Here is a 26,389-nt window from a genome sequence, read left to right on the forward strand (position 1 = left end):
CATGTTTAGATTGTGTATACCTGTAGCATGTTGCTGCAGGATATGGCCACTTTCATATTTCATTTATATTCAACAATATAACCATTAAACTTTTTTTGAAACAGTGTAATGCTTTGATCCAAAATCATTAAAAAAAAAACATTTTAGACTAAAACTTTTTAAAACATGCTTTGTTTTTTTGTAATCCAGAAAAAAATCCTACAAACTCTACTGAAACAAAATAAAATGAGAGTGAGAGTGTGTGTGTGTGTGTGTGTGTGTGTGTGTGTGTGTGTGTGTGATAGAGAGAGAGAGAGAGAGAGAGAGAGAGAGAGAGAGAGAGAGGAGAAAAAAAACAGAGAGAGTGTGTTTGAGGATGGTCTTCACCTGATGAGGGCAGACTGGGATCATTTTCCCTGCTGACAGAGCTCTAATTTCCCTTAGGAGAACTAGATCCAACCTTCTCTCTCTCTGTTTCTCTGTCACTCTCTCTCTCTTTCCATGTTGTTCCCCTCTTTCCCTCTGTTCGGGTTCACTGAGCTTCTTTCTATCCTCTGTAATACTGATCTTTCTGAAGAACACACTTATTTCACACTTTCAGTACGAGTGTTTTTTCAATACATTATAATGGATATTTCTGTGTTTTGTTTGTATTTAAATTTTTATTGTAACAGTTTACAACCAGGTCCCATTAATTTACATTAGTTAATGCAATATTACATTATGAGTTGCTACATTTAATAAACTGTTAATAAACTGAAATTTAATCTGTTTACTTTTTTAAAATACAAATGTTCGTTACTTATTGATTCAAGACCAATAAATAATTAGCAAATTCATCTTTCGATTTTACTAATGTATTAGTAAGTGCTAAAATAAAAAAAAATGAATAAAAGAATAATCAGAATTATTTCTCAATTGTTTTTAAATATATTTTTAAATCTATTAAAATTAAATGTTAAAAATATTTAAAAAGCTAAATACTCTTGTTTTATTTAATTTTAGTGTATATACTCTTTTTATGAATTTATATGTAATATTAACTGCGCGGGTGCAACAATAATTAATAAAATAAACCCCAGGCTTCATAGAAAAACATTTAAATTTTACAGCACCAACCAACAATAATGCTAATAATAATAATAATAATAATAATTATTATTATTATTATTATTATTATTATTATTATTATTATTATTATTTATTTATTTATTTATTTTTATTTTTATTTTTGTTCATTTATTTATTCATATTTTTTATTTATTCATTTATTTTATTATTTTTTATATATTTTATTTTATTTTATTTTATTTATGATTTCTGTTCATTATTAGCGAAACACTTGGGGTAAACATCAAAGAAAATCACGAGCATTTAATGCAAACTTTTAATATAAACTTACCTAATACTTACATAGCACTGCAAGTTTAGTTGTCCTGAATTACCCCTATTCACTATTAGAACTGTTTTACCTCATTCTTGTGTTGTAAAGCTGGACTAAAATCACAAACCAAAGAAATGTATTTCTTCATAAACCTACTCTGACTTAAATTGCGACTGTGCAGCTGGTTCACATCATGCTAGAAATGTATATCACTCAAAAGGACTGCTTAGAAATAATGAACACTTGCATATATTTTGCTAAGAACCAGAGCTTTTATAAGCAGTATCTTGATGATTTTAACTTGAGTAGCAGATGTAGGTTTCCACGTAGAGCAACGGAGAGGCCAAGCTGATACTATGTTAAGCCTGAGCAGAAGCACGGAGAGAACTTGCACTATTTGTAAAATAAAAGAAGTAAAATAATAAAATTATTATTATCATCATGGCTGTTGTCTTCATCATCATATTTATTTATTTATTTATTTATTTATTTATTTAGTTAGTTAGTTGTTTATTTATTCAGTTAGTTAGTTAGTTAGTTAGTTAGTTAGTTAGTTAGTTAGTTAGTTAGTTAGTTAGTTAGTTAGTTATCAAAACTGACATGCAGTCTACTAAAGGTAAGAGCTGTCATAAAGCTGCATCATGACAATGAAAAGTCCTGCGATGACAAGTTGCAATATAGGCTTATTACGATAATATCATATCATAATTTTGGAGATCATGAATTATGTAGCCAGAAGTATGTATAGCAATATGTGGTGTATAGCAACAAGTTTGTCAAGTTAGCTCACTATGTACTTTGGAGGACTTGAGATGCAGAGAGAAGTTGACCATAATGACAATTCCAAAAAGCAGGTACGACAAAAAAAGAAGCCAAAAAATAAAATAAAAGTAAATAACAGGGTGAGAATGTGGTAAATCAGGTGAGGAATTTTCTTTTAGTGCATTGCTTTTTAAAAGTTTTGATTGAGTTTAGGGAAGGGGGTTGGCAGGTCAATTGGTGCTTTTGAAAACACTATTGGTTGGGTTTAAGGAAGGAGTAGGGGGGGGGGGGGGGTAAGTCCATCAATTAGTCAATCAGTCAATCAGTCAGTCAGTTGACAGCAGCCTCTGGTGGACTTACACGAGAAAAGCAGGCGCAAATGGAACTCGCAAGAAAAAAAAAGCATACACAGAGGCCTCTGGTTGAATCGCGAAAACAAAAACTGCAAAAAAAAGTACCTCCTGGGACATGTTTGGCGCTCTCCAGAAATGTATATAGCTGTACTAGAGATAATGTCATAATTCCATATAAAACGCAAATTAACAACATTACACACTATTACCAATAACAGTGACTAGCTGTTATAAAAAAACTATTTTAATTCAAAAGCGGAGACTGAAAATTAATTTGCACTAAAATGTTTGTTAATTTACAGTACATATGCAATCCGGAATAAAAGATCCAGAGTTCAGATTTAGTAGGCAAAAAACAAAACAAAACAAAATAAGGCAAGGTAAGGCAATGCAAAGCGAGGTGAGACGAGACGAGACGAGATGAGACGAGATGAGACGAGACGAGACGAGATGAGACGAGATGAGATGAGATGAGTCGAGACGAGAAGAGATGAGATGAGACGAGACAAGACGACAAAACTCAAAAACCAAACAAAAAAAAACTAACAAAAAAACACAAAAACAAAACAAAAAACAAAAAAAAAAACAAAACTAAACTAAACTAAAGTAAACTAAACTAAACTAAACTAAACAAGAAACAACAGGGAAAAGAGAAAGAGATGAAGAGATGCTTGCAGGTCTTCTCTCATCTCAACAGGGCTCTCTGGATCTGGTCAGCTCTTCATGCATCGGGCCTTTTGCCATCCCACCCTTCCCCCTCAGCCCACTCAAACACCCAGGCTCCTGCATCCCATCTGCCGCCTGCCCCAGCCGGGCCCATCCTGCACCCCGCTCCCATTTACAATTCAATTAAAGGCTTCTGCCCCCCGTCCCTCTGCTCGCTGTAAAGATCCACAGTCAAACGGCATGGGGCCAGAAACACAGCATCTGAGATCAGAGAGAGCAAACCTCAAAGCTCTTTCCACCGGAGAAGACTGGCGGATGGGACGGGGGCATTCGCTGATTTTTGCTTCCTCACACTTTGGTGGCACAAAATCACAAAGCAGTGAGAGAGCCATACTGACAGTTATGATACTGTTTGCCACTATAAATAAAATTGACACACTGAAATTGCAGCTATTTACTTTACTCCACATTACATTTGTATTTCTATTTTATTTTATTTTACTTTCTTATTTTCCATTTTTATTAAATTCTATTTTTAACTGATTGTTTTGTGCTTTGATTTGCATTTTATTTACATTAAAATGGTCTGCAATAATATTTAATTTACATATGCACATATAAAACATTTCTAGTAATTTATTCATACAGAATTTTGTTTAAAAGGTGTTATCCATTAATTCATTATCTATTCATTCATATGGAATTGTATTAGTATTTATATATACTTATTACAGTGACTATGGAAAAAAAAAGAAACTTTTGTTAAACTGTTAAATTATAATTTCAATTGATAAGATTTAAATAAATAGAGAAGTAGATACACACAGCAGATACATAAGCAGATGGATTGATGGATGGATGGGTGCGTGGATGGATGGATGGATGGATGGAATTATACAATATGATTGGATGGATGGATGGATTTACAAAATAACAAATTAATGGATGTATGGAATTACAGAATAACAAATGGATGGAGGGATGCATGGATGGATGGATGAATGGATGGATGGATGGATGGATGGAATTATACAATATGATTAGATGGATGGATTTACATAATAACAAATGAATGGATGGATGGAATTACAGAATAACAAATGGATGGATGGATGGATGAATGGATGGATGGATAAATGGATGGATGGAAATATATGTTAATGAATGGATGCATGGATGGAATCACAAAATAACAAATGGATAGATGGATGGATGGAATTACAAAATAACAAATTGATAAATGGACGGATGGATGGATGGGTTTACAGATTAATGAATAGATGAATGGATGAATGGATGGATGGATGGATGGATGGATAAAAGGTTTGATGGATGGATGGATAGAATTAAAGTATAACAAATGGATGGATGGATGAAATTACACATACATGAATAGATGGAATCACATAATAACAAATTGATGGATGAATGAATGAAATTACAGAATAACAAATGGATAAATGGATGGATGGATGAATGGATTGATGTAATTACAGAAAAACAAATGGATGAATGGTTGGGCGGAACTGAAGAATAATGGATTGATGAATGAATAGTTGGATCTATAAATGGATGGATAGATTTTAAAGAGATTAACATATTAAATGCAGCCCAGCTTTTAATAAAAATGACTTTTCACACAAAAAGCCAAAAGCTGCATGAATAATAAAAGAATAAAAAAAAAAACTTTTTGTAGAGCTTACCAAGAACATCAATTTTTTTTTGTGTTCAATTTTCTTCCTACTAAGTATTTGATCTGAGAAACTACTAAGATTCCTCTAATTTTCATACATCATTTGAAGGGGATACCCTGTATGTGATATAATCACTACTAGAGGGGGAACGGATGTTATGAAAGCACAGACTAAATTAAGTCTCTCATGATTTTTATGCTGTAATATGCAAGCAATATCCACAGGCAACCCCCTCGCCGGAGAAAAAAAAAGTTTTCTTTAATGTTTAATTATAAATGAACCGACTTACAACATTTAAATGAGCAAGCGAGAGAGAGAGAGAGAGAGAGAGAGAGAGAGAGAGAGAGAGAGAGAGAGAGAGAGAGAGAGAGAGAGCGAGCAAAAGAAAAGAGGCGAAAAGAAGCAGTTCTGTATATGATACAGTGAGGGTTATGAAAAGCAGACACTTGAGGAGACAGACAAACTGAAACAGCTGCTTCCAGTGGCCTCAATTCACCTAAAGTCAAGGTACAGCAAGTTCGGATGATGATGTCATCCATTTTACAATATCACATGGCAACATTAAAACAAGCCCCGCATGTTTTATTTAAGCCAAGAACAACAGTTTTCAGCTTCAGACTTACAATTTTAAATTTACAGGAGGCATTGAAGTTCTCTAATTACTGACCTAACTACACTATGCAAATATGTAATAACATTAATTAATTTACTTTCTATTGAATAGTATTGACAACTCTTTTGGCCCACTGTTCATATTTACCTTTTTAAATGTCTATGCAAAACACACTTCTAAATCTTATGTTAATCACTCAATTGTATACCTCACAGCAAGAAGGTCGCTGGTTTGAGCCTTGGCTGGGTCAGTTGACATTTCTGTGTGGAATTTGCATATTCTCCCCATGTTTGTGTGGGTTTTCTCAAGGTGCTCCAGTTTCCCCCACAGTCCAAAAATATGCGGTACAGGTGAATTGGGTAGGCTAAATTGTCCTTAGTATATGAGTGTGAATGAGGCCCCATTTACACTAGTGCGTTTTAGTTTTAAAATGGCGTTTCAGAATGAAAACGATCCGCATCCACACTAGCGTTTCACCCAGCGTTTCTGAACAGCTCTCCGTCTACACCAAAACGCTGAAAACGCACATGACGTGACCACACACACATCTCGGGCAAGCGCTGCGGCCTATCTACCCAAATGAGAGCTCTGCTCGTTGGACTGCTCATCAAGCATCTCCCGCTGGATCTAACCCCACTATATTTATTAAAGAGCCCATATTATGGGTTTTTGAGAATTCCCCTCCATGTAGTGTGTAACACAGCTCTAATTGAAGTGAAGTATCCAGCTAAGGCTTAAATCTCTAAGAGTACAGTGTTTAAAACGGTGTATTCATCTATAAAAGAGTCGACTCATAGTGCTTCAAACGAGTCGCCTTGATACCGAGTCATTAGGTGTTTTGCCATGACGTACGAACGAAACCAAGTTATTCACGTGCACGCGCAAACCCGGGAGATTTTAAACCTGAGGCCCCGCCCTCTGACGCAGAAACCCAGACACACACACACCCACAAACACACGCACACAAACATGCCGGTCGATTGAAGTCACACTGCAGATGGACATTATCGAGCCTCTACCCAAAGATGAAACCTCAGCATTATAGCCAAGCAGTTGGAAACTACTGGAAACTTCTGCAAACTACATGCTACAAAGAATACTTCATTGGCGTTTGTTAAAGGAAGGATCAGTAAAGAGTAACTTTCTGATGGACGTCAGGATGGGTCCATTTCTCAAGTGCAAGTACATGCGATTAAAGTTGTTGCCTCGTTGACTCTAGCTTGCAAATGTATTTAGTTGTGATTTGTTACTTGTAACCGCGTGTACTGTATCAGGTTAACTGGCTATATTCTCTTATCGCGTGCAAAGTCACATTAAATACATGACGCGGGCTGCTTTGTTTACGGAGCTCCGTGGACGAGAGTAGTGTGTGTGTGTGTGCGCGGAGGTACTGTATGTGTGTGTGTTTGTGTGGGTGTAACCCAGGTTACTGTAGTCCTTATTAAGCCCTTTAACCGAATAAATAAATAAGAACAATAAATGGAGTACATGTAAAATTATTTTATTTGTATTTTGTAATAGTCACAATGTTATCAAAAAGAAAAAAAGAAACATTATATAATCGTAGAATACAGATTAAATTAAATGCATCTATTTAACTGCGAGTGAAAAAAATACTAGCTCCGCCTCCCGGAATGACGTCATCTGCGCGCTTTGAGTTGAGAGAGAGGCAGAATCACAGCGTGAGAGGAGTGAAACGAGAGAAACGTGAACAGCTGAAGCGAGCTCGCGGCCCGCGTCGTGTATAGCTGTAAAATTTGAGAAATTAGAAGTAAAACAAGCAGTTGAAACTTGATTTAGTTGCTGTAATATACTACTGTCCGTACTCAAACCCCCAATCGCGTTTGGACCAAGGACAGGAATCGTCTGAAGCACAGATCTGATTAGGCTGTATTTTTTTTTGGTTCATAAGTGATTTTTCCTTCAACTATAACTACTATATTTCTTGGTGAGTGAATTTTATATTATTGTATTTCACTAAAAGTGATTGTTATAAGTCATTTATGGTGTAAATGGTTCATAAATATAGTCTGAATGTATGTTAAATGGTTAAAATGCACATTAATGTGAATCTAAGTGTGGATTAAGAGCAAATCTGCTGTTTAAATGTTTTTGGGAAGTGTATTAGTGTTACAAACGGACATCTGCAGTTGTCCATGTGCTCTTTTAGCATGTGCAAATGGCTCACATGTGTTTTGCTAACCGTGTGCTTAAACTAGCATGCTAACAGAATGTGAGTGCATCTATTAAGATGTTTTTTCAGTTTAATAGCTATATACAAATACGAAATTTCAATTGTAGTGAAGATAATGTGGTTTAATATGAGAGTTGATACTTTATTGTACATTTATCCTATTTTATTTAAATTGGTTAAGTTTATGTGAGAACTGATTGTATGCACTGATTTATATTCATTGTTGAAAGGTGAATGGAAATTAATGGTGCCTTTCCACCTTGTCTTTTCAAGGTTGGGTTTTTTTTTTTGTGTGTTCTTTTCCTCTGTTTTGTTGTTCCATCTTCTCTGTTCGTGATCCTGACACCTGACATTTGGAGTGTGGAGTTCTAGAAGTCCAAAGTATTCTTGTTTCTGCCATCTTGGAGGACATTCGCTGTTGGTGGAAACTGGCGAGCCGCCCGGTTTTACGGAACCAATATTTCGTGTTGCCCAATTCATCTGATTGGTAGGAAATTTGAGTTTATATTTTCCATCGTCTATCGGACACAGGAACGACTGGAAGCCAGAGTCATATTTAGTTCTATTTTTCTGGAACTGATCTACTAATCAGTGTTAAAACAAAACACTGCAACGGGTGCATTATAAACATTTGAGTTTATTGAACTGAACTTGAACATTTCACAACCAAACAGGTGATCAATCATATTTGTTTGATGGACTAGTGAATCATTTTGCCGGATCACTTTGGTATCTGACAAGAAATTATTTTCTGGGTTAAATTTTCTAGCCGTTTTTTTCCTAATTGAAGTGTTTCAATTATTACTATGGTCTTACTTACCTGAAGAGTGCTGAAGTTGTTTATATTTACCTTTTACATTTTGTTTTTGTGAAGAAAACACTTGACATAGTGTGAAAAGCCTTTATTTTATTTTATTACTTTATATTTGGGGAAATATACATTTCAAAGTCCAAATTTGAGAATAATTAGTTTGTTATTTTATTTAATTTATTTCATTTCTCACTAATATTTACAATATAAATCATATATATTTTGATACAAAAATTCCTGTCTTGTGTCATCATTTCCCTTGTCTTGCTGCAAAGTTGGCTCCAGAGCGAACTTAAACTTCTGATAACTTGGTCCAAAGTTGATAGTATAATATTGTAATCTCCTTGGTTTCTATATCGTGCGGGTTACAGTAAAGTTGGCGAGCCAGCCAGGAGTCTAATTATTGCAGCAAGGGTGTCAAACGACAAGAAAAAGGGAATTGTATCAGTAGCAAACCGTTTTAAAAATTTGAGCTGTCATAATGGATGTCGTAAGACGAGAAAATATAACTGTAGCGAACTCTCTCATAGTAAGCGGTCTAACGTTAACTGAGTTAGATAATGAGCTGGAAGCATATTTGCTGAGATACGGCTCTATCCGTCGCAACGTGATAATTGATGACCCAGCATCAGACTTTCACAAGCTGCTGATTGTGGAGTTTAATGAAAACTCTGCGTTTCAAACTTTGCATCCCCATTTGCCCCTGACTTTGGGAAGTCTTTCTGATCCAAGCATTACCTTTCGGGTACGCGCTTTAGCCGCTGTGTGTGACCCACCTGTCGTTAGCACTGCCACTGAAGGGTACCTTGAGCAATTGAAGGCCATAGCCAAAGAGAGTGGAAGGCCTTTCCAAACCGTGTTGCAGGAGGAGTTAGAGAAACTTAAAGAAACTCATTCAGTAGACCAAACTCTAGCAGAATCTCAAAAGATAGAGGTTGCTGACACACAGTCTAGAGATAACACTCTGATTTCTGAATCACCTAATGTAGCAGAGATAGACCCCCAAGATTCCGAATCCAAAAACCCAACCAAGAATAGAATCATTTATGTGTCCCCGCCTTCACCCGAAACTACCGCTGATGATAACCTTACAACAGTTTTTCCTTCCTCTTCGACAAACATAATGGGCGATCCCCAGGTTCAAAGAATGGTAGTTGAGCATGTAGTAAAAACGAGTGATGCCATGATGTCTCAGCAGACATCCATTCGTCTTAGGGTCTTTTCAGGGAAGAGTCCCCGCCCCCCTAACGAACCTGATTATGACACCTGGCGTGCCAGTGTTGACTATTTGCTTAATGACCCATCTATTTCAGACCTGCATAGAACACGTAAAATCCTGGACAGTCTCTTACCTCCAGCCGCAGATGTAGTTAAACATGTGCGTCCCCCAGCCCTTCCTGCTGTCTATCTTGAGTTGCTGGAGTCCGTTTATGGTTCTGTTGAAGATGGAGACGAACTGTTAGCAAAACTAATGGGTACTTTTCAGAATCAAAATGAAAAATCATCCGACTATCTCCATCGCCTTCAAGTCCTGTTAAGCGCAGTAATCAGGCGAGGTGGTATAAAAGAGAGTGAACGTAACCGTTATCTTATAAAACAGTTCTGTAGAGGGTGCTGGGATAGCCGCCTCATTGTTGATCTTCAGCTTGAGAAAAAAGAGGGCCAGTTACTTACCTTTGCTGAATTAACCATACTAATTCGAACTCAGGAAGACAAAAATGCTTCTAAGGAGGAGCGTATGAGGAAACACTTTGGGATGACAAAGCCAGCAAATGTTTACCCAAAGACACGAGCTATCTCAAACCAAGTGTCAGCTTGTGCATGCGACGTGTCTAGCACTTATAGTTCCGAAGCAGGATCTTTAAAGAAACAAGTCGCAGAAATTCAAGCTCAAGTCGCCACTTTAAAACAGTCTCCTGATAAAAAGAGTATTAAAGGTCAATCAGAAAGGGCTGAGTTAGTTGCTTTAAAGAGGACTGTTGAAGACCTTTGCGTTCAGGTGGCTGCTGTAAAAGCATCTGTTGCTGAGGGACTAAAAGGGAACAATCCAGAGCAATCAGAAATTGCCAGATTGCAGCGACAGGTAGCAGAGCTACAAGCACAAGGTATTGTACAGAAAGCATATCAAGCTCCTCATATGCAGAGATCTCCTGGAACTGAAATTGGCAGAGCTCTCAAGAAAGAGCCTTTAAGAACTAACAGACCTAGGCCAGGGTACTGTTTTCGATGCGGAGATGATGGGCATTTGGCAGTCAACTGTGAAAACCCTGCAAATCCTCCAAAAGTTGAGGAAAAGCGGCTCAAGCTGAGAGAGCAGCAGCATCAGTGGGATATCCTACATGGAAGACCCGCCCAGTTTTTAAACTAGGTGAGGTCTCTATAGCGGGGCATATGGAGGCCAAACTTTATAATAGCCGCCCTGGATGTTATAAACAGATACCCGAGCTCAGTCAAACCACTGTGTCTTTCAAACATTTACCCAAAGGTCTGGTAGGAACCAAATGTACAGCCCAAGTCACCATTGGGGGGATGGAGGTAAACTGCCTTTTAGACACGGGGTCGCAGGTCACCACAATACCCCATTCGTTTTACAAAGCACATTTATCTGATTTCCCTTTGGAGCCCTTGAAAAATCTACTGGAGGTAGAAGGAGCTAATGGACAGGCTGTGCCATATTTAGGGTACATCGAACTTACCTTGAAATTCCCCAAAGAATTCATTGGGGCAGAGGTTGAGGTTCCTACATTAGCTTTAGTTGTTCCAGATTTAACCAGTTTTTCCCAAATTTTAGTTGGAACAAACTCGTTAGATGTGCTTTATGGTAAATGTGCTCAAGATTGTGCAGCTGATGTCAAGTCTAGTTTTCCTGGCTATCAAGCTGTGCTTAAAGTGTTGGAAGCTAGATGGAGGCAGGCCAGCAGTGAAACCCTTGGTTATGTAAAATTCAAGGGAAACTCCCCTGAGATAGTACCTGCAGGAGGAATGGTGGTGTTAGAGGGTCAAGCCCATTTTAATGGTCCCCACACAGAAAAACTGGTAACACTCGAACCACCCTCCGTTCCTTTGCCCAATGGTCTTCTTATTGCTAGTTGCTTGCACACATTACCGAATAAACGTCTTTCCAAGCTGTCAGTTCTGTTAAGAAATACCACGCAAACTGACATAGCAGTTCCTCCTAAAGTCATGTTAGCCGAGATTCATGCTATTCAAAGTGTCCTGAACCAGCATCATCAGAGTTCAGATGCTAAAGCTGAAGAGTCAATACCCACCTGTGCCAACTTAACATTTGACTTTGGCGACTCTCTGCCCACGACCTGGAAAGAAAGGATAACAAAACTGTTAAACTCTATGCCGGAAGTTTTCTCCCTGCATGATTTGGATTTTGGTCACACAAAGAAGGTCAAGCACCAAATAAAGTTAAACGACGAGACACCATTCAAACAAAGGGCCAGGCCCATACATCCCCAAGACATAGACGCTGTGAGGAGGCACCTCCAAGAGTTGCTAGTTACTGGTGTTATCCGGGAGTCTGATTCTCCATTTGCTTCACCCATAGTTGTTGTCCGCAAAAAAGATGGCTCAGTGCGGCTATGTGTTGACTTCCGGAAGCTAAATGCACAGACAATAAAAGACGCCTATGCGTTACCAAATTTAGAGGAGGCTTTCTCCACACTGACGGGCTCAAAATGGTTTTCTGTGCTCGATCTGAAGTCTGGGTTTTATCAGATAGAGATGGAGGAAGTTGATAAGGCCAAGACTGCATTTGTCTGTCCACTTGGCTTCTGGGAGTTCAACCGTATGCCGCAGGGAATTACAAATGCCCCTAGCACCTTTCAAAGGATTATGGAACGGTGCATGGGAGATCTAAATCGGAAGCAAGTCCTTGTCTTTATTGATGACCTCATTGTTTTTTCTGATACTTTAGAGGAACATGAGTCCCGGTTGTTGCAAGTCCTTAACCGACTTAAGGAGTATGGATTGAAATTGTCACCTGAGAAGTGCCGGTTCTTCCAAACCTCAGTGAAGTACCTTGGCCACATTGTTTCCCACAATGGGGTGGAAACAGACCCTGCAAAGGTAGAAGCTTTAAAGACCTGGCCAAGGCCAAGAAACCTAAAAGAGCTAAGGTCCTTTTTAGGCTTCGCTGGATATTACAGGAGGTTTGTGCGTGACTTTTCAAAGATAGTTAAACCGTTAACTGACCTTACTGCAGGATATCCTCCTCTTAGAAAGAGTTGTAACACGAAGCAGAAAGACTGTGAATATTTCAATCCCAAAGCGGAATTTGACACTCGATGGACTACAGACTGTCAGGATGCATTTGACTCCATAATCGACAATCTCACATCTGCACCTATATTGGGCTTTGCAAACCCCAAACATCCCTATGTGCTACACACCGATGCAAGTACCACCGGGCTCGGTGCAGCTTTGTACCAAGAACAAGAGGAGCAGCTGCGAGTCATAGCTTATGCTAGTAGAGGGTTGACTAAAGGTGAGAGCAGGTACCCTGCACATAAACTTGAATTTTTAGCGCTAAAATGGGCTGTAACTTCCAAGTTTAATGACTACCTTTACGGTGCAGAATTTACTGTTGTGACAGATAGCAACCCTCTAACATATATATTAACTTCGGCAAAACTTGACGCTACCAGTTACCGCTGGTTGTCCAGTCTATCGACTTATAATTTTAAGTTGCAGTACAGGGCAGGGAGTCAAAACCAAGATGCAGATGGTCTCTCTCGAAGGCCACATGGTGAGCTTGTGGATGACCTAACCTCACTAAAAGAGAGGGAAAGGATTAGGCAATTCACTTTGCACCATCTTATGGAGTCAGAAGATGAGTCACCTGTTGTGATGGCAGAAGTAGTGAAAGCGATCTGCGAAAAGCATCAAGTAGTTGGGTCACCCCAAGGACTCCATTGTATCCCTTCGATTACTTTGGTTGAGTCTCTTACCCACTGTGTGGATGTCCTTCCATACGAGTTCCAGCATGAGGATGAACATGGTCTCCCAAGTCTCCCTCATCTCTCACAAGCTGCTTTGGCAGAGTTGCAGAGAAAGGATCCAGAGTTGAAAATTGTCATTGAAAGAGTAGAAAGTGGGGTTAAGCCTTGTAAGTTAAAGGAACTATCTTCTGCTGTGAGCTTATGGTTAAAGGAATGGAAGCGTCTTGAGTTGAGGAGTAATGTTCTGTACAGAAAGAGGCAGGAACACGGAGCTTCATCATACCAGTTGGCTTTACCTACCTCACTTAGAAACACCGTATTACAGAGTCTCCATGATGACATGGGTCATCTTGGTATTGAACGAACACTGGATCTTGTGAGGACAAGATTCTTTTGGCCGAAAATGTCTCATGCAGTGGTACAGAAGGTAAAAACCTGTGAACGCTGTGTTCGGCGGAAAACACCTCCTGAAAAAGCAGCTCCTTTGGTTAATATTCAAACAAGTAGGCCCCTTGAGTTGGTGTGCATTGATTTCCTATCCTTAGAGCCGGACCAAAGCAACACTAAGAACATTCTGGTTATCACTGACCATTTTACAAAGTATGCTATGGCCATACCTACTCGAAACCAAACTGCCCAAACAGTTGCAAAAAGTCTTTGGGACCACTTCTTAATACACTATGGGTTTCCCGAGAAGCTGCATAGTGACCAAGGAGCCGACTTTGAGTCACGTACTGTCAAGGAGCTGTGTAAGGTTGCAGGAATACACAAGGTCAGAACAACCCCATACCATCCTAGGGGGAATCCAGTGGAACGATTTAATCGTACACTGCTCCAAATGCTTGGAACACTGGAAAATGAGAGGAAATCTAGGTGGAAGGAGTATGTAAAACCCCTAGTGCATGCCTATAATTGCACCAGGCATGACACAACTGGATATACTCCCTACGAGCTCATGTTTGGGCGACAACCTCGTCTTCCTGTTGACTTGGCATTCGGGTTGCCAGTGGACACTCCCAACAAGTCTCACTCACAGTATGTGGAAAACTTGAAGAATCGTTTACGGGAAAGTTACGAGATGGCTACCAAAAATGCTGGAAAGATTGCAGAACGTAACAAGCAACGGTTTGACAAGCATGTAGTTGCCTTAACTCTGGAAGAAGGTGACCGAGTTCTAGTGAGGAATGTGCGTTTGCGAGGCAAACATAAATTAGCTGACAAATGGGAGCAAAATGTTCATGTTGTTGTCAAGAAAGCACATAACCTACCGGTGTATACTGTCAAACCAGAAGGAAAGGATGGTCCGTTAAGAACTTTACACCGTGACCTCTTGTTACCCTGTGGATTTTTGCTATCAAATAAGCTTGTAGAACCACCAAAACAGAAACCAGCCAGGAAGCCTCTAACCAGATTTTCCCTTAACAATGAGATGCAGGAATCAGACTTAATTTCCGAAAACTCAGAATCTGAGGAGGAACACATCGTCAGTAATGTGCCTGAAGGAACATTAAGTTTTGAAACTCAAATTATTGTTGGTCCTGAGTACATACCAGTTGGGGAGTCTGGTGTTAGCTTAACAGTCCTCGATCCTGCTGTGGAAGACGTGTCTGTTTCGGAATCTGTAGTAAGTAATCCAGAAGAACCTGCAAAGAAACACTTACCTGGTGTGGAACCTGTGGAAAAAGAAACAAATGAGTTAATTGAAGTAGAAAAAAATTCCAATGCACTTGAGTCAAGTGACACTGTGCCAATTGTCCTGACTGAGAAAAACTCAGAGTCAGAGCAATCCTCAGAGCTTTGGAGTGAGTCCCCTGACCAAACAGCCAAGAATGTGCTAGATAGTTTTGAGTGGGAAACTGAACAAAATCTGATACCCAGCAATGTGGGACATACTGAAATTTTGCAGAATGAGCAACCCACTTGTAATGAACCAGATGATATTTTACTCAGACGATCACAGAGGGAGCGACGGCCTCCCAAGAAGTTTGAATATCCCCAGTTAGGGAATCCACTTACCTTAGTTATACAGTCTTTGTTACAAGGCCTTGATACAGCTCTCTGTTCTTCTTTAGAGAAGTCAGTTGTTGCTCCAGTGCGTCATCTGTGAATACTGTTTGCTGTGCAATGCAAAGGGACTTGCATGTATTCGAGAGGGGAGGGTGTAACCCAGGTTACTGTAGTCCTTATTAAGCCCTTTAACCGAATAAATAAATAAGAACAATAAATGGAGTACATGTAAAATTATTTTATTTGTATTTTGTAATAGTCACAATGTTATCAAAAAGAAAAAAAGAAACATTATATAATCGTAGAATACAGATTAAATTAAATGCATCTATTTAACTGCGAGTGAAAAAAATACTAGCTCCGCCTCCCGGAATGACGTCATCTGCGCGCGTTGAGTTGAGAGAGAGGCAGAATCACAGCGTGAGAGGAGTGAAACGAGAGAAACGTGAACAGCTGAAGCGAGCTCGCGGCCCGCGTCGTGTATAGCTGTAAAATTTGAGAAATTAGAAGTAAAACAAGCAGTTGAAACTTGATTTAGTTGCTGTAATATACTACTGTCCGTACTCAAACCCCCAATCGCGTTTGGACCAAGGACAGGAATCGTCTGAAGCACAGATCTGATTAGGCTGTATTTTTTTTTGGTTCATAAGTGATTTTTCCTTCAACTATAACTACTATATTTCTTGGTGAGTGAATTTTATATTATTGTATTTCACTAAAAGTGATTGTTATAAGTCATTTATGGTGTAAATGGTTCATAAATATAGTCTGAATGTATGTTAAATGGTTAAAATGCACATTAATGTGAATCTAAGTGTGGATTAAGAGCAAATCTGCTGTTTAAATGTTTTTGGGAAGTGTATTAGTGTTACAAACGGACATCTGCAGTTGTCCATGTGCTCTTTTAGCATGTGCAAATGGCTCACATGTGTTTTGCTAACCGTGTGCTTAAACTAGCATGCTAACAGAATGTGAGTGCATCTATTAAGATGTTTTTTCAGTTTAATAGCTATATACAAATACGAAATTTCAATTGTAGTGAAGATAATGTGGTTTAATATGAGAGTTGATACTTTATTGTACATTTATCCTATTTTATTTAAATTGGTTAAGTTTATGTGAGAACTGATTGTATGCACTGATTTATATTCATTGTTGAAAGGTGAATGGAAATTAATGGTGCCTTTCCACCTTGTCTTTTCAAGGTTGGGTTTTTTTTTTTGTGTGTTCTTTTCCTCTGTTTTGTTGTTCCATCTTCTCTGTTCGTGATCCTGACACCTGACATTTGGAGTGTGGAGTTCTAGAAGTCCAAAGTATTCTTGTTTCTGCCATCTTGGAGGACATTCGCTGTTGGTGGAAACTGGCGAGCCGCCCGGTTTTACGGAACCAATATTTCGTGTTGCCCAATTCATCTGATTGGTAGGAAATTTGAGTTTATATTTTCCATCGTCTATCGGACACAGGAACGACTGGAAGCCAGAGTCATATTTAGTTCTATTTTTCTGGAACTGATCTACTAATCAGTGTTAAAACAAAACACTGCAACGGGTGCATTATAAACATTTGAGTTTATTGAACTGAACTTGAACATTTCACAACCAAACAGGTGATCAATCATATTTGTTTGATGGACTAGTGAATCATTTTGCCGGATCACTTTGGTATCTGACAAGAAATTATTTTCTGGGTTAAATTTTCTAGCCGTTTTTTTCCTAATTGAAGTGTTTCAATTATTACTATGGTCTTACTTACCTGAAGAGTGCTGAAGTTGTTTATATTTACCTTTTACATTTTGTTTTTGTGAAGAAAACACTTGACATAGTGTGAAAAGCCTTTATTTTATTTTATTACTTTATATTTGGGGAAATATACATTTCAAAGTCCAAATTTGAGAATAATTAGTTTGTTATTTTATTTAATTTATTTCATTTCTCACTAATATTTACAATATAAATCATATATATTTTGATACAAAAATTCCTGTCTTGTGTCATCATTTCCCTTGTCTTGCTGCAAAGTTGGCTCCAGAGCGAACTTAAACTTCTGATAACTTGGTCCAAAGTTGATAGTATAATATTGTAATCTCCTTGGTTTCTATATCGTGCGGGTTACATGTGCGCGCGCGTTGTCGCCCGGAGGTGTGTGTGTGTGCGCGGACGAGGACAATGTGTGTGTGTGTGTGTTTGTGTCTGTGAAAAGAGCAGAGTGAGACAAGCTATGTGATTTCCTCGACAGTTTTTGGAGTTTTTGCTCAATAAAAGAGTTAGTCGTCTGAATTTTCAAGTCCATCGACTGTATTTACATTGACCCACTGGCAGCTAAAATCCACGCCTACACTATCAAGCATGTATGAACTGTGATTACTTTTATATTGCTGATTAGCTGTTTGGCATTTCACTCTGACTGAAGGCAGTCGACCAATCGCAACAGGCTGTCATTGGTCCAATCCGCGCAGATTAGCTTCGCGCTAAGGAGGGGTTTGGGAACAAATGAATCACTGGACGATTCATAAGGGAGTCGCTGGGATAATTAGGTAAAAATAAATGCAGATTATAAGACCATGAAAGTGTTTTTTGACCTTGCATGCATATTAGACTGTTGTTGGAGACCCTTACAACCAAGATATGACCCTATTTCATGTATAATATGGGCTCTTTAAATGTGATATTTCATTGTTTATATCTAACGACATATTTCCTGACTTTGGTCATTGAAATCTATTACTTGTTCTCAGGTAACGTGTTTTGTCTAAGCGCAAAGATAGGGTAATAATTATTGTAACCACATAGCCTACAATCTGTTTATTGACTGAACGCTTGCCTTTATTTCCTATAATTTATAAACTTATTGTATGTTTTACTTTTATAATGGCCATTCTCGATTATTAAAAATAATATTCAGCAAAAGAGAAGGTATGCTTCATATTTTCATTGAAATTGAAAGGAAGCAGTGATGTTATCGGCTCCGTTTTGTTATAAATATCCACACAGTGAAGATGACGCTCATAAATGCAGCACAACGCCTCAACATTTCTGCTGTCTGTTAAGTTGCTAATATCTAAATGAAAATATGCAGTTTCTTGAATCATGTTGTCATTTTATTGTTGAGAAAGTAAAAGAACGTAGCCAAGGTGATGTGAATGAAGCTATAAAGTACTCTGTTCCCTTTGATTTACCTGTGTGATCGGTAGTCTGTTTTCCATATCAAACTGAGGAGGGGGAGACTGCAGTCTTGATCAAACTTGCAAGACTGAACTGTGTCTAACGTTAGGCTACTTAATATTGAGGAAAAGCCCCAATCATAGAGGCTAATGTCTGCAGCCCTGCCTCTGTTTTCAGAAGTCTCCGTTTTCCCCCATCCACACTGAGACAAAGCAGCAGCGTTTTAGAATAAAAACCGCCTCTTCAGCGTTTGCAAAATGCTCTGATTTTGGCAACCCAAGGTCATTCTGGAAACGTAGCCCTGCGGGCATTTCTGGAGACCGCGATTTACATGGCTGGAGGTACGTATGGCCGCGTTTAGGTTTTTTTGAGCGAATGCTGCGGGGCGGTGTGACGCCGCTCCGCTCCTCCTCTTCGCGCTCGCCGGCTGATGGCTCGCCCCCATGTGGAGGGTTTTCATACATAGACACCCAAACACTGCAGTCCTTTGTAATTTTCTCTATAAATAAAACTTGTACCAGAGAAACAGTAATGTTTTGTCAGCTTGCCATCCTCTGAGAAGAAGGTTGATGGTCGCCTGGCAAACAACAAACCACACCCCCAAATCCAACAAGTAATGAAATCACTCTGATTACTACTACTACTAATAATAATAATCAGATATGGTAATAAAACTGTAGATCAGTTGCCCCTAGCTGACTTCCTTTATAATGAGGTCTGACAGAGTGCAAAACATTCACTTAGTCTACGTGTTGGTCAGCTGAGATCTGTGCCCTGACCTGTTCTGTCCCAACTGCCCTGGCTCAGCCTTGAGCTCCCCTTCCTTTAGCTCTTGGACGCTCCGCAGAGAGGTGACACACTCCACTAATAGGCTGTAATGTGTGCAATTATCATCAGAAAAGGGCGCCCGGGTGCTGATGAACAGTCTTAGCTGCCTTCATTAAGCTCTCCTGTTCCTCTCTGCTCCCTCCGAATGGACCACAATGCGACTGTGAGACCTCCAGACACCGAGACCCTTGCCATTAAGATGACAATAATAATAAAAACCTCCTATTAGCATAATAATACCTGCCAGTGCGATTTTGATGTGTCTTTAATTTAAATGGATGGAAAGAGACTGAGCATTCGGTTTGTTATACGACGCCGATATTCCACATTAGCCTTCCTAATTCACCAGCTCATTTATTTATATAGAACATTTGCTTACTTGCGACTAAAAGCCAATGAAAATAAAAAAGCAGAAGGAAAAGACGGCAATCCGTTTCCACGCGAACGCATTCTTTGAGAGGCTTTGCGCAGGATCTTGTTATTAATCTGTATAAATATTGCCATCTTTAAACACACAAACAAGGCCGTATCAAGAAACACACCTGTATAAACTTTTTTTTTTTTTTTTTTTTTTAAGTCTGAAGAATGTCGATTTGATGCTTCCAAAAAGAAAAGGAAGCTGGTTGTGATTGGATGAGAAAAGCCGGGCCGTGTCAGGTCAGCGGCAGAGCTCCAGTCCTGGCTCCGGTGGCAACAACAGATGGGGAATTTATGACTGAAAGTACTTCCATGTTTTCCCATCATGCGTGCACAGAGAGGCTCGCAGAGGGAGCGTGAATCGCATGTTAGTGCCTTGTGAAAGACGAGAGAGTGTTTCGGTGATGGCTTTTGAGCGATACTGTAATATATTCCCTGTGCTTAAACTCATGTAACATCGAGCACTGCTTCTTTTCACCCCGTTTCCCTCCCCTTCCAAACCGGTGTTCCATTCAGCCTTCTAACGTTACAAGCCTCAGGTATAAGGCAGTATATTTTGTAGATCCAAATCACATCTGTGCTTCTTCCAGCATATTGGCCTCCCTATCGAGTTCATTTCAAATAAATGAGGTGTGTGTTGTGTGCAGTCAGTGCAGAACAGTACAAAATCTGGGCCTGATATTAATTCTGAACACATCTGATGAAATCCTGACCGTGATTATTGGTGCTCTGTGCGTTTTTTTGGCCACTGTGGTCTACTTTTTAGATACAAAATATAATATTTTATAAAACTTGGACACTAGTGATCGGTCATATTATTCGCTACAATTGAGTAATGGAAAAAAGCAAGTTTTTTTAAGGATAAACAATGCACTCTTTTGATATTTTAGTTATGATGTGTTATATATTATGTATTATATTTTGACATATATGATAGGGGATGCATTATGTATTGAATTGTGACACACACAAGGCCTACAGTATATGGGTTCTTGGAAATAAAGCACTTTTGAAACAGTGTGAGGTGCAAGTCAAAATAAAATGCTTTCAAATGTGTGTAACACTAATGCCTTTTCATTCATTTTTAATACCACTCTTGCGTTTCTATACCTGCATCTGTCATGCCATGTCATCAGATACAAAATACAATGAAGAGTGTTGAGAGTACATTTTAACAATGTAAATAAAATAGAAAAGAACACAGTAAAAAAAATGCTGGGTTCCACAAAATAGATTTGTGTTTAGACAACATAACAGAATTAGGTTGACATATCAGTATTTACAAATTTAAGTGAATTGAACATAAAGCAAAGAAGTCGTCACCCCCCCCCCCCCCCTCAAAAAAAAAAAAAAACACTCAAGAACAGTGTTGTTTCAGCTCATTTTAAATATGTAGAAATATTAAGTTCAAACAAACAACAAGCATTTTTTTTGTGAATGCAGTAAAACAAGATAAATCCTGCAGGAAAAAATAAAAAATAAAAGCAAATAAATAAATAAATAAATAAATAAATAAATAAATAAACTTAGAAAAAACAAAACAAAGAAAAAATATTAGACAAGACTCACTGTAAAAATTCATTCTGGGATCCACATAATGAATTTGTGTTGGGGCAGCATAAAGGAATTAAGTTAACTTCTTCATTTTATGAAAAATAAAAGTTTATTAAACATAAAACAATTAAGTTGTCGCGATCATCAGTGATAGGCCTTGCAGATCGCTGGAAATCTAGCACCCAGACTACAATTCTGCCACTGAAATGAACTACAAGTCCCATCATTCCCTGCACTCACACACACCTGGCCCAAATTCCCCTTGATTGCAAACATGCAGTTAAAGGTTGTAAAGACTGATTATGAGGACTACAAATACAAAGAATTCACACACACACACACATTGCTGAGTCTTGTTTATCTGTAAGAGAGCATGTTAAAGCATTTCCTGTGATTACTGTGATTTTTGACCTTTGCTTTGTTTGTTTTATGTTGTTTTGTCTTCTGTCCTGACCATTAACCTGCTTTTTTAACTACGCTTTGGATTACCTGTATTAGGGAAGTCAAAATTAGTTGTTTCTTCGGTGCACCACGATGAAGATGCAGACAATTTGTTATCGGTTCAGTAAAAATCACTACCGGTTATTATGTACTGACGTCATTTATCTCATTTGAGCTTTATCGCTGTAGCTTACTATGACGAGGGAGGCACGCTTTAAAAGATTTTGAAACCCATTTCTACTGTGACACCTAATGGTCATTTTCATGTATTGCTCTAGAACAGCTTTAACAAAAAAAAAAAAAAAAAAAGCAAATGCAGGTGTTAAACTCCACTGTGTAAGGTTGAGGTTTCAAGTGAATGTGTGGAGCGGTGAGAGTTCCTGACTAGCCTGCAAAGATAACGAATCTACAGTGATACAGCAAAAGATGTTAGTTTTTAAATTTTTTGTTCTTATAACCTGTTTTGTTTTAACATTGGTCTGACATCCAAATAAACACTGTGAATAAATTTGTATTGATTTGATCATAAAAAGTAACATTTACAAAATACATCAAGTCATAAATTCAGAGTATTTGGTACAAGTCAGGATTCAAACTCAAGCCATTGGCAGCCCAGTCACTCTGTGCACACTCACGGTCCACTAGGCTATACAAGATTAAAAAAAAAATGTGTTACTTGTCAGTCAAATGCAGATTCGCCACATCTCGGAAAAGTCTTCGAGTGAGTTACTGAAGCGGTTAGAGTTTCAAACTAGCATGCCAAGATAAGGGGTTTGAATCCAGGGTGATACAGCTATAGATGTTAGTTTTTAAATGCTCTGTTCTTGTAATGTGTTTTGTTTTAACATTAGTCTGACATCCAAATGAACACTATGAATAAATATGTCTTGTTTTGGTCATAAAACAGTAATAGTATTAAAAATTCATCAAGTCATAATTTCAGAGTACTTGTACAAGTTGGGATTCGAAACTGAGACATTTGCAGCAAAGCAATTTTGTGCAGACACATAGTCCACTAGGCTGCATTAGGTAGCTTTTTTTACCCTATTAGTCAAACTCAAATTCATCAGTTCTCTAAAAACTTCTGAAATGGCCGATGCTTTGAATCACTTTAGTCACATGACCTGGTGTTTCGAATGACCTTAGTCACATGACCTGGTGCAGTGTTTCGAAACACTTGTGTTTTAGGATCTCAACATTGTGTCGAAACGTCAGTTTCACACCAGCATTCCCTATGCTCCAGTTTGCTCCTGTTTTGACCACTGCCCGCCTGACTATTCTATTCAAAAATGCTGCACATGGATCCTCAGCTTTATTGTCCCCGACTCATAACATAAGTTGTCCTCCAAAAAACTCAAAAGCTGTGTTGTTTCCGCTCATTTAAAACAATTAGTCTGAACAAACAGCACACACATTTTTTTAAGTGCAAGATCACAACAAAACACAAAATAAAAATAATGATAAGAATATGATAGAATTCTAGAAAGTAAGTGCATATGAATAAATATGATGTAAAGCAAAATGGTAAACAAAAATAGACTGTGTGATTAATCAAAAGTGTGCATTTTGTTTATCTTGCTTAAATGTGTCATGGAGTGTATCTTTTTTAACACATGAAATAAATATATGACTTTGTTTGATTTAAACGATGAAACATATAGTGCTGGCAATCCGCCGCTCCAGGCATGCTTGAAATTGTGTCTGCTTTTTCACTTTCTCTTTTTCAGCACAAACCTTTGCACACTTAAGTGTTCCAGGCTTCACGTTGCTACACTTTTTGGATAACAACCTGCTGGGACATTACCCAGGAACCAGCGAGAGGCCCCTCAGAGGCTTAAGCTTTTATAGACATGCAAACCTTTGCCTAAAAATAAAACACTAAGAACCAAATAAATAATGTCTATAAAGCTAAAGGAAGGTGGAGGCTTTCACGTTTTAAAACCAACAGCTATAAATTCAGTAATAACCCAGCATAGAAAGCATTATGGTGCAAATTCAAAGAAAACGGCATCCATTAGTTTTATGGTTCAAGGCTTCATGACAAAATGAAACAGCTATGAGAAGGTCCGCGTCGGTCTCAGTTAAAACTTGCACAAGTCTGTCTTTATGCTGTGACTCACCTGCCCGTTTTTGGTTTGCTGAGTTTGGGGAATACCAGACTCGCTTCCCTCTACATACCAGCTCCTCACAGCATTCAGATGACACAGCATGAGGAGAATCTGAGAAGAGAGGGGGGAAAGCAAAGAAAGGGTCAGCAGAGGCATTCCTTCAATATATGACTATAACAGAGAGCTATTTTTTGCTCAGAATATTAACAAGAAAACAATGATGATGCTTCATTTTGTTTTTGGATGAGAGTAGATGCTTTTTTCTTATTTTTTTAAAGCTCTTTCAAACAATTTGTGATGTATTTAAAATTAGATTGTTATTTTGGAGGCTTTTCAACCCCAAGACTCAACTAATTTGTGACATTCTTGGATATTTTTTTAGCCACTAGAAGTTGCCTTATATTGTGTTTGGACATATTCAGATTCATAACATTAAAATGTCTGCCTTGATCATGGAAACGAGCGTTTTTAACACATGATCATGAAAATACATGCTTCAGCCCACATTCCTTTTTTTTTTTTTTTTTAACTGTATGAACACTACAAAATGAACACTACATAAGCAATACCACACTCGTGGCACTGCAATTAGGCAATACATAAGCATTGCTATGAGTTGTGCATATACATTTAAAGTCAGAATTATTCGCCCCCTTTGAATTATTTTCTTTTTTTTTTATATATTTCCCAAAACAGAGCAGGGAAATTTTCACATGATGTCTGATAATATTTTTTTCTTCTAGAGAAAGTCTTATTTGTTTTATTTCGGCTAGAATAAAAGCAGTTTTTATTTTTTTAAAACCATTTTAAAGTCAAAATTATAAGCCCTTTTAAGCTAGATTTTTTTTTTCGCTAGTCAACAGAACAAACCATCGTTATACAATAACTTGCCTAATTACCCTAACCTGCCTAGTTAACCTAATTAAGCCTTTAATGTCACGTTAAACTGTATTGAAGTGTCTTGAAACTATTTACTGTCATCATGGCAAAGATAAAATAATTCAGTTGTTAGAAATGAGTTATTATGTTTAGACATGTTGACGAAATCTTCTCTCTGTTAAACAAAAGTTAGTGAAAAATAAACAAGGGGCTAATAATTCAGGGTGGGTAATACTTCAATTGTATATCACAGCAGTGCTGACATATTTTATATTGTAGAGCTACAATAGTTATTGTAACATTTTTACAATAGTTTTCCATCATAGCTGTTAATTAAAAAATAATATTAATGTGAGGAAGCCCTTTACCACTGATGATTCACAACTTCATCTGCAAAAGCTGTTCCTAATTCAAAAACATAACTTTAGAACTATTATGACGTAGAGTTTTGTAATATCTTAGTGGTGACAACTAAAGATTACAATGCAGAGCAGCATAAAACATCAATATACAGAGTTCACTGTCAAAGCACTAGAATACAATACACTATCTGACAAAAGACTTGTTGCCTATCCAAGTTTTAGTAACAACAAATAATATTTTGACATCTGGTTGATCATTTGTTATCAGACGAGGTTTATATAAAGGCAAAGGCCTCTAGATTGGGCTTATTTTACTAAAATAAAGTATAATCATGCCTTAATTGTTAATTATTTAATTAGGACAGTAAGGTCTGACTTTGCCTAGACAAATGTCTTGTCACTTAACATAAATAATATACAGTATAGAATATAAAGTACAGTGAAAAAGGATTTAATATAAAGACTCCGATGAGCTTAGAGGACTGCATCCACACTGTACATCTCTGCAACGACCTAAATAACTTATTAATAAAGTCATCTGGAATGTCAAAGAAAGCAATCTTGCAGGACTTCCAGAGTTTATCGGGATTATTTCGATTCATGTTCAATGCTTCCTCCTCAATCTTACACCAGACATGCTCAGTAATGTTCATGTCTGGTGACAGGGATGACCAATTCTCGAGCATCTTGACCTTCTTTGCTTTCAGGAACTTTGATGTGGAGGCTGAAGTATGGTAAGGAATGCTATCCTGCTGACAAATTTTCCCTCTCCTGTGGTTTGTAATGTAATGGGCTGCACAAATGTCCTGATACCTCAGGCTGTTGCTGTTGCCATTCACTCTGCAGATCTCCTGCACGCCCCCATACTGACTCTAACCACAAAACCAAACTTGACAATTTCTGTGTGAATCTTAGGTCCATGCAGCTTCCAATAGGTCTTCTGTAGTATTTGTGATGATTGGGATGCAGTTCAACAGATGATTATTTGAAAAATAATCTACATTCTGCCACTATTCCAAATGATCAACTGGAAATCAAGTTATTATCTGTTGCTCTTACAGCTGGGATTGACAACAACATTTTTGTCAGGTAGTGTAGTATAATGGTAATACAAAATAAATTAGTGATTTATAGCAGCAGTTTAAAATGTTTGCTTATCTGCTCCCTCAAATGTTGAAGGACTGATTATCACCATATGTTAGAACAATGTAATGTGAACTGCCAATC

General features: G+C 38.0%; 1 protein-coding gene across 1 annotated transcript in view; it reads right to left on the minus strand.

Annotated features, from left to right (window-relative positions):
• The window catches only part of LOC147840021 (uncharacterized), a 364,757-nt gene that overhangs the window by 236,444 nt on the left and 101,924 nt on the right, over positions 1–26,389 (minus strand). Inside the window, exon 2 of the mRNA XM_087291272.1 lies at positions 23,934–24,032. Within this exon, the coding sequence (XP_087147398.1) occupies positions 23,934–24,032 (99 nt within the window). The remainder of the gene's footprint in view (positions 1–23,933; positions 24,033–26,389) is intronic.

The sequence above is a fragment of the Danio rerio genome, chromosome 17 (assembly GCF_052040795.2).
Source record: "Danio rerio strain M-AB ecotype USA chromosome 17, GRCz13ab, whole genome shotgun sequence".
NCBI classification, from domain to species: domain Eukaryota; kingdom Metazoa; phylum Chordata; class Actinopteri; order Cypriniformes; family Danionidae; genus Danio; species Danio rerio.